General features: G+C 37.3%; 1 protein-coding gene across 1 annotated transcript; it reads left to right on the top strand.

The window, feature by feature from the left end:
• The first annotated feature begins 446 nt into the window (after positions 1–446).
• Positions 447–6,894, top strand: LOC129136354 (tripartite motif-containing protein 49C-like). The gene is made up of 6 exons (XM_054661763.2): positions 447–857; positions 1,123–1,218; positions 2,983–3,213; positions 3,927–3,949; positions 5,102–5,199; positions 6,284–6,894. Exons 1-6 carry the CDS (start codon positions 447–449, stop codon positions 6,781–6,783), a joined length of 1,359 nt encoding a protein of 452 aa, XP_054517738.2. The 3' UTR covers positions 6,784–6,894.
• The last annotated feature ends 4,405 nt before the right edge of the window (positions 6,895–11,299 follow it).

The raw sequence follows: 11,299 nt of genomic DNA, 5'->3' as shown, positions 1-11,299 counted from the left end.
AGAACCATCTTCTCACATTTCTTTGGCCATCTTCTCATATTTCTTTGGCCCGGGTAGTTTTTCCCCTCCCACTCTTTCACAGTCATTCATCAGTTATTGAAAGAAGAATAGGGACAACTATGATTTATTCTGACCACTTAGAATCAAAACCCAATTTCCAGATCTATGTTCAGAAAATGGGTAGTTGAATAGGTTTGTATTACGCTACAGACAGGAACTAGGAGTAGAAGGGACTGTGAGTCCTCTAGTTAGTAATATCTGTTATAAAGCCAGGAGACTCCGTCTAAGTGTAAATTTTTAAGTTTGTAACAGAAGAAATAGTTTGTTGTACTTTAATGAACACTGTCAAGAGAAGAAAATATAACTATCACATATCTCCACATGTTTAGAAGCTTTTCATCAACCCAGGCCCCAAAATGACATGTTTCTCTTTGTTCCTCAGAAACATGAATTCTGGAATCTTACAGGTCTTTCAGAGGGAACTCATCTGCCCCATGTGCATGAACTACTTCATAGACCCGGTCACCATAGACTGTGGGCACAGCTTTTGCAGGCCTTGTTTCTACCTCAACTGGCAAGACATCCCATTTCTTGTCCATTGCTCTGAATGCACAAAGTCAGCAGAGCAGATAAACCTCAAAACCAACATTCATTTGAAGAAGATGGCTTCTCTTGCCAGAAAAGTCAGTCTCTGGCTATTCCTGAGCTCTGAGGAGCAAATGTGTGGCATTCACAGGGAGACAAAGAAGATATTCTGTGAAGTGGACAGGAGCCTGCTCTGTTTGCTGTGTTCCAGCTCTCAGGAGCACCGGTATCACAGACACCGTCCCATTGAGTGGGCTGCTGAGGAACACCGGGTAAGTGATGGCTCTGAAGATCGATTTCTGTAAAGGAAGCATAAAATTCCTGTGGGTCTATTTTCTTGGAGATTGGATAAAGCCAACTCTGAGTCCCTTTAAGCAGCTCTGTTTGGGCTTTCTTAGCTTCCAACCTCTGGGCTTTGACAAACATGAAGGGAAACAAAGGAAATGCCATTTACTAGGGGCTTATTTGTCTCTCATTCTGGGCCCCCTCCCTACGTCATGGTCTGCACTGGTGCTTCAATTTATGGCTCTTTTGCAGGAGAAGCTTTTACAGAAAATGCAGTCTTTGTGGGAAAAAGCTTGTGAAAATCACAGAAACCTGAATGTGGAAACCACCAGAACCAGATGCTGGAAGGTTAGTCCTGTACTACTCTACCTTCTCCAGGAACTTATGGTGGGCAAATGGGTGACTCTTAAAATAGGAACTTGATATCAAACTGTAATGTTTCTGGGATTCAGTAAAAAAAAAAAAAAAAAAAAAAGGCGAGAGAAAACATTGAGAAAAAGTGGCCTCATTTTTATATAGAATAGTATGCCTGTTAGGTAGGATTTCTAAGAAAACTACTGATGTCACCCAAAGCATGCTGGTTTGTTTCATACAAACCTATAGTTATACACAAACAGATCCAAGAAACTGGGCCATCTCAAAGCATTCTATATTTGCTGGTTGGATCAATGCTAGGCAAAAGGGTTATTTGGCAGTCATGGAATGCTCAACTGAAACTTCGGAGTGTCGGTCAGCATTAATCTGAATGCTAGTGTGCAAGTAGTATTTGGAATTGTATGGAAAATTTGAGGCAGAAAAAGCGACAGGGCAAATCTAGGGAAACCATGAAATTAAGAATCTCAACTAATTAATATTGAATAATACATAACATACGATGAGAAAAGCGGTGAGAAATACGGATTTGTGTCTTGAGGGAGACATGTAAACATGCCAGAAATATGGGAACTAGTATCTAAATATAAGGAGAACTCTGAGGACTTCAGAAAAACATTAAAATAATTTTCTCTTTGTGGATGTATATTTTGAGGGTATGATAGCTAAGATTAGTTTGTTGAAAAGTATTTCATGAGAACCTAGTCTATGTTGAATATTAAATTAGAAAATATACTAGTAAAGAAGAAAGGAAGCACCTTTGTCCTCACAAATCATACAATCCAAATAAGAGAGTCAAATGGTCAATACACAAATATATGCAATACATGATGTATTTGAGTGTGGTAGGTTTTTGTTGGAGAATAATCAAGCAGGGAAGTAGAAAAGGACAATAGAGGCCAGAAACTGGAGATTAGCGTTTGAGTTTTAAATAGGGTGGTCAGAAAAAAGACTCACTGAAAAATTCAAATTGAAACAAAGTTTTGAAGAGGAGGGGGAACACAAATGTGTGTGTGGATATACATGTGGACCATGAGTGTGTATATGTATGTATGTGTGTGTGGTTGTGTGTATATATGTATGTATGTATGTATGTGTGTGTGTTTGTATACATATATATGTAATTCTAGTTGGAGAGAATAGCATATGCAGTAATTTTGAGTTTGTGTATATTTGGAGGCCGGAGGAACCACAAAGAAGTCTATGTTTCAGATTGGGATGACTTAGAAAAAGAATAGAAGGAAATGATTTCAGGGAGACAAAGATGGCCAAATCATAAATGCAGCCTTATTAGGATAGGTTTTGCTGGGCGAAATGCACTTAGCTGGACATGCTAGTCTAAGGTCATTTTCATATAATGAGTTTAAGCAACTTGTTGCATATCTCAGAAATAGAAATAATTGTTTCCTTTCTAGTAACTATAGCCCTATACTCCAACTCTCAAGCATGAACTGTTCTTACTTTGCCATAAATATGGGTTGGAATAGAGAAATTCAAATTTTTTTTATTTTCAACTATCTTAGAAAACACATTATCTTGAATAAATTTAATGTAATTGGTCAGATACAGCTATGTTGATCTTTATGCAGAACAAAGGAAAGGAACAAAATTTGTAGATTCTAAGAACTGGCAAGACAGAGGTTTGAACTATTGGACGTTCGAGAGACAAAAGGAATCAGTGAGATTTAATAGGAGATGGATATATACATTTCTCTTTTGACTAACCCATTATCACTGCAGGATTATGTGAATTTAAGGCTAGAAGCAATTAGAGCTGAGTATCAGAAGATGCCTGCATTTCATCATGAAGAAGAAAAACAGAATTTGGAGATGCTGAAAAAGAAGGGGAAAGAAATTTTTCATCGACTTCATTTAAGTAAAGCCAAAATGGCTCATAGGATGGAGATTTTAAGAGGAATGTATGAGGAGCTGAACGAAATGTGCCATAAACCAGATGTGGAGCTACTTCAGGTAAAAACTCGCCATGTGGTTTCAGGTTTTTGAATATTCACATGTATAAGTATTTTCCTCATGGCTGAAATCCATCTCCCTACTTTTATTTCCATGATGTGTTTCCAAAAACACATTCACATAACTAATGCTACTTTGTTGGGAGAGTATAGCCCCACTAAGGAATTCTACCAGGCCAAAGATCCCTCCTACTTTAGCCACCAGCCACAAAACTTTGTGGAATGGTCAAGGTAACAGCCCCAAGAAATATTCCCCATCTAATTCAATAATATACTTTGGGTTATTAAACATGTATAGAATAGTGAGTGATTCATTTACATTTAGGTTAATTTGTAAACATGGCAAGATCAGAAGTTTTGGGAATCTAGGTTTGCATTAACATTATTTTGGGGTCCACTCATTTGGGTAACACGTTCAGTTAAAGATGACTGAGTAGGTTTTTCATGGTTACCACAGAGCATAGACCTTCTGGGCCTCTGCTCCCTTCACTTGTTTACAGAATGTCTTCAAGACTCAGACTTTCCCAGGACGTTAATTAATAACAATACAACTGACTGGGTTTTTCATTACAGAAGAAATAGAAAATACTTTCCAGAAGAGAAGATGGTAGGGGAATAATATCTTCAGAAACTGAGTACAAATCTCACACTGAACTTAGTGAAAGATGCATCCTGTGAAATGCACTAAATCTTTCTTCTTTTTTTTTTTTTCAGGCTTTTGGAGACATATTACACAGGTGAGTGTGTACCTAGATTTTAGCATATGTTCTTTAAGATTCCACGACTATCAAAGCAGGCTCTATTAAAGTCATGGCATAAATAATTAAGATATTGCTACCACTTTTTTTTGCATCTACTTTCGTTCTCACACCTTAAAAGACAAGACCACGAAGTAAATAAATGAATAAAAGAAGAGTGAACTAAAACAAACAATTTGATTCCTGATTTTTTTTTTTTTTTTTTTTTGAGATGGTATCTGGCTCTGTCGCCCAGGCTAGAGTGCAATGGCGCGATCTCGGCTCACTGCAAGCTCCGCCTCCTGGGTTCACACCATTCCCCTGTCTCAGCCTCCTGAGTACCCGGGACTACAGGCGCCTGCCACCACACCCGGCTAATTTTTTGTATTTTTAGTAGAGACTGGGTTTCACCATGTTAGCCAGGATGGTCTCTATCTCCTGACCCCGTGATCCGCCCGCCTCGGCCTCCCAAAGTGCTGGGATTACAGGCGTGAACCACCGCGCCCGGCCCGATTTTGTTTTATTGCTTGAAAGCCTGCACAGGAGTAAGATAAGAGTTTTGTTTTGTGGATGGTGAGAAAGTCACCAGAGGAAGCAGGAGAGAAGAGGAGGAAGTATTTTAGCAGTGAAAAAGTGTTGATGTTTTGTTTTTTATACATATATACATATCAGTTAACAGTTCTGAAAAATAGATTGAAAAAAACTGTGGAGTGTTAGAACTGTCTAAGTCTCTAGGGAAGTTCTTTGCTAAAAGGGGAGAGAACAAGTTTCCATTCTTTATCTTGAGAAGGAAGCAGTGGATGCATCAGTCTCCCCAGAACCCCGCTATTTCAGACAAAGATGTCAGGGGAGTCTGCCAAGAAGTGGAACTCAGAATTTCGTTTCTAAATATTCTCAAGGCCATAAAGCTAAGGAACCTTACACATTTGGGGCAAAAAAAAAGAAGGATCAGATTGAATTCTGGCTTAGATTCTTCCATCATGCTTTAAAATTTAGAAACTGTAAAGAATTAATTTGAAAAGGAAGGAATAATTTTTGAATTATCAAATGTGTAGATTCAACGGATTCTCATGAAATGTCTTTTATATACAAATAGTGATTTTTATTTATTTTATGGCTGTAGATGTTGTAACTGCAGGTTTTTCCTTGCAGGAGTGAGTCCGTGCTGCTGCACATGCCCCAGCCTCTGAATCCAGAGCTCAGTGCAGGGCCCATCACTGGACTGAGGGACAGGCTCAACCAATTCCGAGGTAAGTCTCCACCCACAGGCAGCACTCCCACTATCTAAATATTATTATTGTTAGGATCACATAGGTAATATTTCATATTTTATCAAATATTTTACTTCTTTTAAGACATAAGTGAACAACATAACCATGCAACCCTTTGGTATCCGTGTCTGTATTTACAGTCAGATTTACAGCATTAAGTTTGAAAGATAGTGAAAAAGAAATACTTTCTGGCATAATATGTACTGAGTTATATAACGGGAAAAAGGAGTAGTGTAGAAAATTTAAAAAAGGAGCAAATGAAATAATGCTCAGAATGGTGAATTATTTAATGTTAAATACAAAATTGTACATTTCTTTAGTGTATTCATTTGAACTGCTAAGAACCGTTCTTTGGGGGAATATAGTTTTCTGGAGATTCTTGGGGGTTTTGTATTTTTTTAATGTGTATATATTATTCATATATTGCAAACATTTGAATTAATAGGTAAAGCTAAAAGGAAGAAATCATTTTGTGAATATAAGTAAAATTACAAATGAAAATAAGTTCAGTTTAATTGCAATATGAAGAGCTACATGTTAAGTCTAAAATCCAGCTTCAGCCCAGAGCTAGCATGGAGGACCGCAGAGAGACTGGTCAAAGATTTTGCAGAGATCTGCTTTAAATGATCACTTATAACATGTAAATATGGATTTTTATCCAGATATCTAGAGCAGTTCTTGAGTAAGTGAAAATCTTCACATTCACATTCTTTCCAAAATGATAGCACTAGTTTTTAAGAATAAGAAACATTTCTAAATAATGATCTTGATAACAGCATTGCATTTAGGGCATACAATGTGTAAATTTTACTTTGAAAATTGGATTGAAAGAAGTTGGTCTCACATTTGGCTCTCAATATGTAAGTTTTCAAAAAAAACATAATATCTGTGGTTAGGGTTTTGTTTGTCTTGTATATAATATTAACCATCTCTATACTTTACTAGATGTTACAAGCAAAACTTTTTATGACTTTACATTTGCTGGTAAAGTAACTTCTTGATAGAACAATTATTTTTTTCTTATTTACACGTCTATGCATGTTTTCTTTTTTTTTTTTTGCAGTGCATATTACTCTGCATCATGAAGAAGCCAACAGTGATACCTTTCTATATGAAATTTTGAGAAGCATGTGTATTGGATGTGACCATCAAGATGTACCCTATTTCACTGCAACACCTAGAAGTTTTCTTGCATGGGGTGCTCAGACTTTCACCTCGGGCAAATATTACTGGGAGGTCCATGTAGGGGACTCCTGGAATTGGGCTTTTGGTGTCTGTAATATGTATTGGAAAGAGAAGAATCAGAATGAGAAGATAGATGGAGAGAAGGGACTCTTTCTTCTTGGGTGTGTTAAGAATGACATTCAATGCAGTCTCTTTACCACCTCCCCACTTATGCTGCAATATATCCCAAAACCTACCAGCCGAGTAGGATTATTCCTGGATTGTGAGGCTAAGACTGTGAGCTTTGTTGATGTTAATCAAAGCTCCCTAATATACACCATCCCTAATTGCTCTTTCTCACCTCCTCTCAGGCCTATCTTTTGCTGTATTCACTTCTGACCAGAGACAAATCAGAAATGTGTTCACATGCTGTGGGAACCCCTTTATCCCAGGAAGTCCTCTTCCTTGTGCCTTAACATACAGGACAAATAGGCTCTATTTTATGTCTTGAATTGCCTTCTAATGTTATCAAAACTCATTTATTGTGTTACTATTAAATATGCTGAAAACGCTAAAAGTATACGTATTGGTTCTTTATTAAATAATTTTTGAAAAATCATTATTCATGATCATGGCATACAGTATATTCTCTTTTTTTTTCTTTATTTCTGACTGTCACTGAGTGAAATAATAGATGACAGACATGTCTGAATGAAGTAAAAATCAATGGAAGACAGTCGGGATCTTTTGCTTCATGCAAAAAACTTGGAGTGAAGTCTCAATGATAACTGGGAAATGTTTTTCTTCCTCTTTATCTAACTATATTACACTTATCCATCAGGTTTCATTGTATTAATCTATCCTTTGAGGTCATATTATTTGACCTTCTATGCTGGGCTTTATTTTGCAATTCTCACCACAGATATAAATAATCCTTCATTATTAGTGTGCTCACCTACATTGAAATACACAATTGATCAGACCAATGCTGGATTAATTGAATTTTTTTTAAAAAGTAACTAAATATTGACTCCTACCTCAAACCATACACAGTCATTTCCAGATAGATTGAAGTCCTGAAAGGAAGGGGAACCTGATACAATATTCTCATAAGGATTTCTTAACCAGGGCACAAATTAATAATTAAAACAATTAGTTCATTTATATTGATAATGATGACTTCTGTGTTTCAAAAAACATTATGCAAACTAGTAGTGGAGAAAGATATTCACCCCAACATACATAAAGTAAAATATAATGCATGTATATGACGAATACTTAAATTGTAATAAATAAAAGACAGTGAACTCAACAGAAGATTGGCTAAAATATCTGAACAGACACTTTACAGAATTGGATACATAAATAACTAGCCAAATATAAAAAAGTGCTCACTTTCATTAGTCTTACAAAAGTAAGAATTAATCCACCAGTTGTACCACAGGCCCTCATAAAAAAATACCAAAATTTAAAGACACACAATATTGTGTGTTGTCAAAGATACAGAATAAATGAAATTTATTCATGGCTGGAGAGATGTAAATGGAAATCCCTTTTGGGAAACTGACTATTAGCATTTCTTATGGGCTAGATATTCTAATTCTAAAATATAGTCAACTGATTGCCTACATATACTTCAACATACACAATATTGTTCACTGCATCAATTTTTATAGTAGCTCCAAATTAGACCCAAAATATTCTTCAACTGTAGAATAGCTAAATAAATTTGGTGTATTTATGCAAAATAATCCTATAAAACAATAAATACCTCACGGAATGCAACAAAGCTGATGAATCTCAGAAACAAGTTAATAAACATATGCCAATTTAAACGATAAAATTGAAGTTAAGAAAAGACTTTTCCATGTATATAATATATTGGTAATTGTAAGCTCTTTATGGGTTCCATAATTACATGAACGCTGTGGAATTATAACTTTTAAGACCCAAAATGTCAAATAATGCATAAGGTAGCAGAATAAAATAGGAGCCCAGGCATGGTGGCACACACCTCCAATCCCACCACTTGGGGAGACCAAGGTGTGAGAATGGCTTGTGGCCAGGAGTTCCAGACCAGTGGAGGCAACATAGTGAGACCTCATGTCTACTAAACATTCCTTTAGAAATCAGCCTGGCATGATGGCACATGCTATAGTCCCAGCTACTCAGGGGGCTGATGCAGCAGGATGGCTCGTGCCCAGAAGGTCCAGGCTGCAGTGAGCCATGGTGGTGCCCTGCAGTCCAGCCTGTGACAGAATGACAGTCTGTCTCATAATAAAACAAACTATAATTACTTGATATAACACAAACCAATATATTATAAATGCGCTAATTATAGGTATTTTAAATATTGATTTATTTAAAATAACTGAGAAAGCTGGGATAGCTACATGTTTGCTTAGACCAGACAAAAGTGCCTTGGGAAGTAAGTTTAAAGTATTTTTATTAGAGTAAGTGAGGATGAAGTGCTTTATGACAAATGTGATACACACCAGAATCTGCTATGAATAGTCTCATGTCTAGAGGATTTGCGGATATCTAGGTAAGCAGTAATTATTGGGTGCCTGAAGCCTAGCAGATGCATATTCAGTGTGTCTTCTCTGGAGATGTCTTCTCTGGAAAGTTTGATTTTTTTTTTATTATACTTTAAGTTCTAGGGTACATGTGCACAACGTGCAGGTTAGTTACATATGTATACATGTGCCATGTTGGTGTGCTGCACCCATTAACTCCTCATTTACATTAGGTATATCTCCCAATGCTATCCCTCCCCCTCCTCCCACCCCATAACAGGCCCCTATGTGTGATGTTCCCCTTCCTGTGTCCAAGTGATCTCACTGTTCAATTCCCACCTATGAGTGAGAATATGCACTGTTCGTTTTATCGTCCTTGTGATAGTTTGCTGAGAATGATGGTTTCCAGCTTCATCCATGTCCCTACAAAGGACACGAGCTCATCCATTTTATAGCTGCATAGTATTCCATGTTGTATATGTGCCACATTTTCTTAATCCAGTCTCTTATTTTTGGACATGTCGGTTGGTTCCAAGTCTTTGCTATTGTGAATAGTGCCACAATAAACATACGTGTGCATGTGTTTTTATAGCAGCATGATTCATAATCCTTTGGGTATATACCCAGTAATGAGATGGCTGGATCAAATGGTATTTCTAGTTCTAGATCCCTGAGGAATCGCCACACTGTCTTCTACAATGGTTGAACTAGTTTACAGTCCCACCAACAGTGTAAAAGTGTTCCTACTTCTCCACATCCTCTCCAGCACCTGTTGTTTCCTGACTTTTTAATGATCGCCAATCTAACTGGTGTGAGATGGTATCTCATTGTGGTTTTGATTTGCTATGTGTGCTAGCCTGCACCCACTCAAGAGCAATCAAGGTGGAATGCGGACAAATTTGTAAGCACTCCCCAAGCTAACCACTGATTCATCAATAAAGAGCCTTTAGCCCTACTGGCTGAAGAGCTAAAGCACAAATTCTGAGTGAACACTGGGTGAACAATAAATTATTCTGTTCCAGGGAGTGGTTCCTAGAAGCTAGACTTAAAAATAAAATCACAATCATCTCCGGTAATCTGGAAGATTGACCATGCACTGTCATTGCAGTAACCAGAGAGAGGATCTCTGAGCTGTTAGTCCACTGAATGTGGGACATAATTGTCCACTTCCTGATCTGTGAAAACAGTCTCCACGCCACACACACATTGAATGGTAAAGGATAAAAATCTAACTAACTAGGAAGGCTTAGCCACAACTTTCGAAATACAGATTTAGGTAGAAATAGAGATAAATAGATACAAAGATTGCTGAGTTTCATGTTTAGCTGAATTCATAGTAAATATTTATCATCGTGAATAGGTTCATCTCAGAAGCCAAAAGCATAGCTACTCTCAGATGAAGGTTGCATATATATATACATATATATGTGTGTGCATATATATAATATACATATATATTTCAAAGCAGTCATTCATATGTATATTTTTCAATTAGTAAGCTAATTTTCCAAGCACTATTTTTCATATATATATATAGTCCCAGCACTTTTAGAGGCTGAGGTGGGACGATCACTTGAGCCAGGAGTTGGAGAGAAGCCTGGGCAATAGGGTGAGACCCTCTCTCTCCAACAACAGCAACAACAAAATTACTCAGGCATGACAGTTCAGCCTGTATCCAGCTATTTGGGAGGCTGAGGTTGGAGGACTGCTTGATCTGGGGAGGTCGACCCTGCAGTGAGGCGTGATCTTACCACTGTACTCCAACCTGGGCGACAGAGTGAGAGCCTGTCTCAAAAACAAAACTAAACAAAACAAAAACAAAAAGCTGACTGTATTTATCCATTCTTCCTTATTGCTCTAATAGCTGTATTCTAATATACAATGAGATTATATACAAGATGAGGATGGTTAAAACAGTATAATGCTATTAAAATATAAATGACTATAGAATTGTTATGTTTCCATTACCCTTGTCGTTGGAATATGGATCCTGTCACCTTAGTAGTCAGCATAGTACCCAATAGGTAGTTTTTAAAAAATATATCATAATCATTTATTAATGTGGAGAAGATCCTTCCAAAGACAACTCCAATGTCCTTGTCACACAGAGGCAGCAGTGGTCAGGAGCTCTGCTGACCAATGCTTTTGGTGCCTGTTTAAAAGGAAGATATTCTGGAAAAAAAAGTCAGGAAACTTCATAAAATAAACAACAAGAACAACAAACACCTTTTCTTCCAGAATAAGTATTTTCTGACACTCACACCTTCAGGCTGTTGCCCCTGTTGGAAGTGAGAGAATGACTAGTTTCTGGCAGTGTGACACCATAAGCATGCTCCTAGGCTAATGGAGCAGACAGAAGAGCTCCCTCCAAGAGAGGCTCCCTGCAGCCCTCCCCTTTT

This window comes from Pan troglodytes, chromosome 9 (genome assembly GCF_028858775.2).
Source record: "Pan troglodytes isolate AG18354 chromosome 9, NHGRI_mPanTro3-v2.0_pri, whole genome shotgun sequence".
NCBI lineage: Eukaryota > Metazoa > Chordata > Mammalia > Primates > Hominidae > Pan > Pan troglodytes.
The sequence above is the reverse complement of the archived record's forward strand: the minus strand, read 5'-3'. Positions and strand labels throughout refer to the sequence as shown.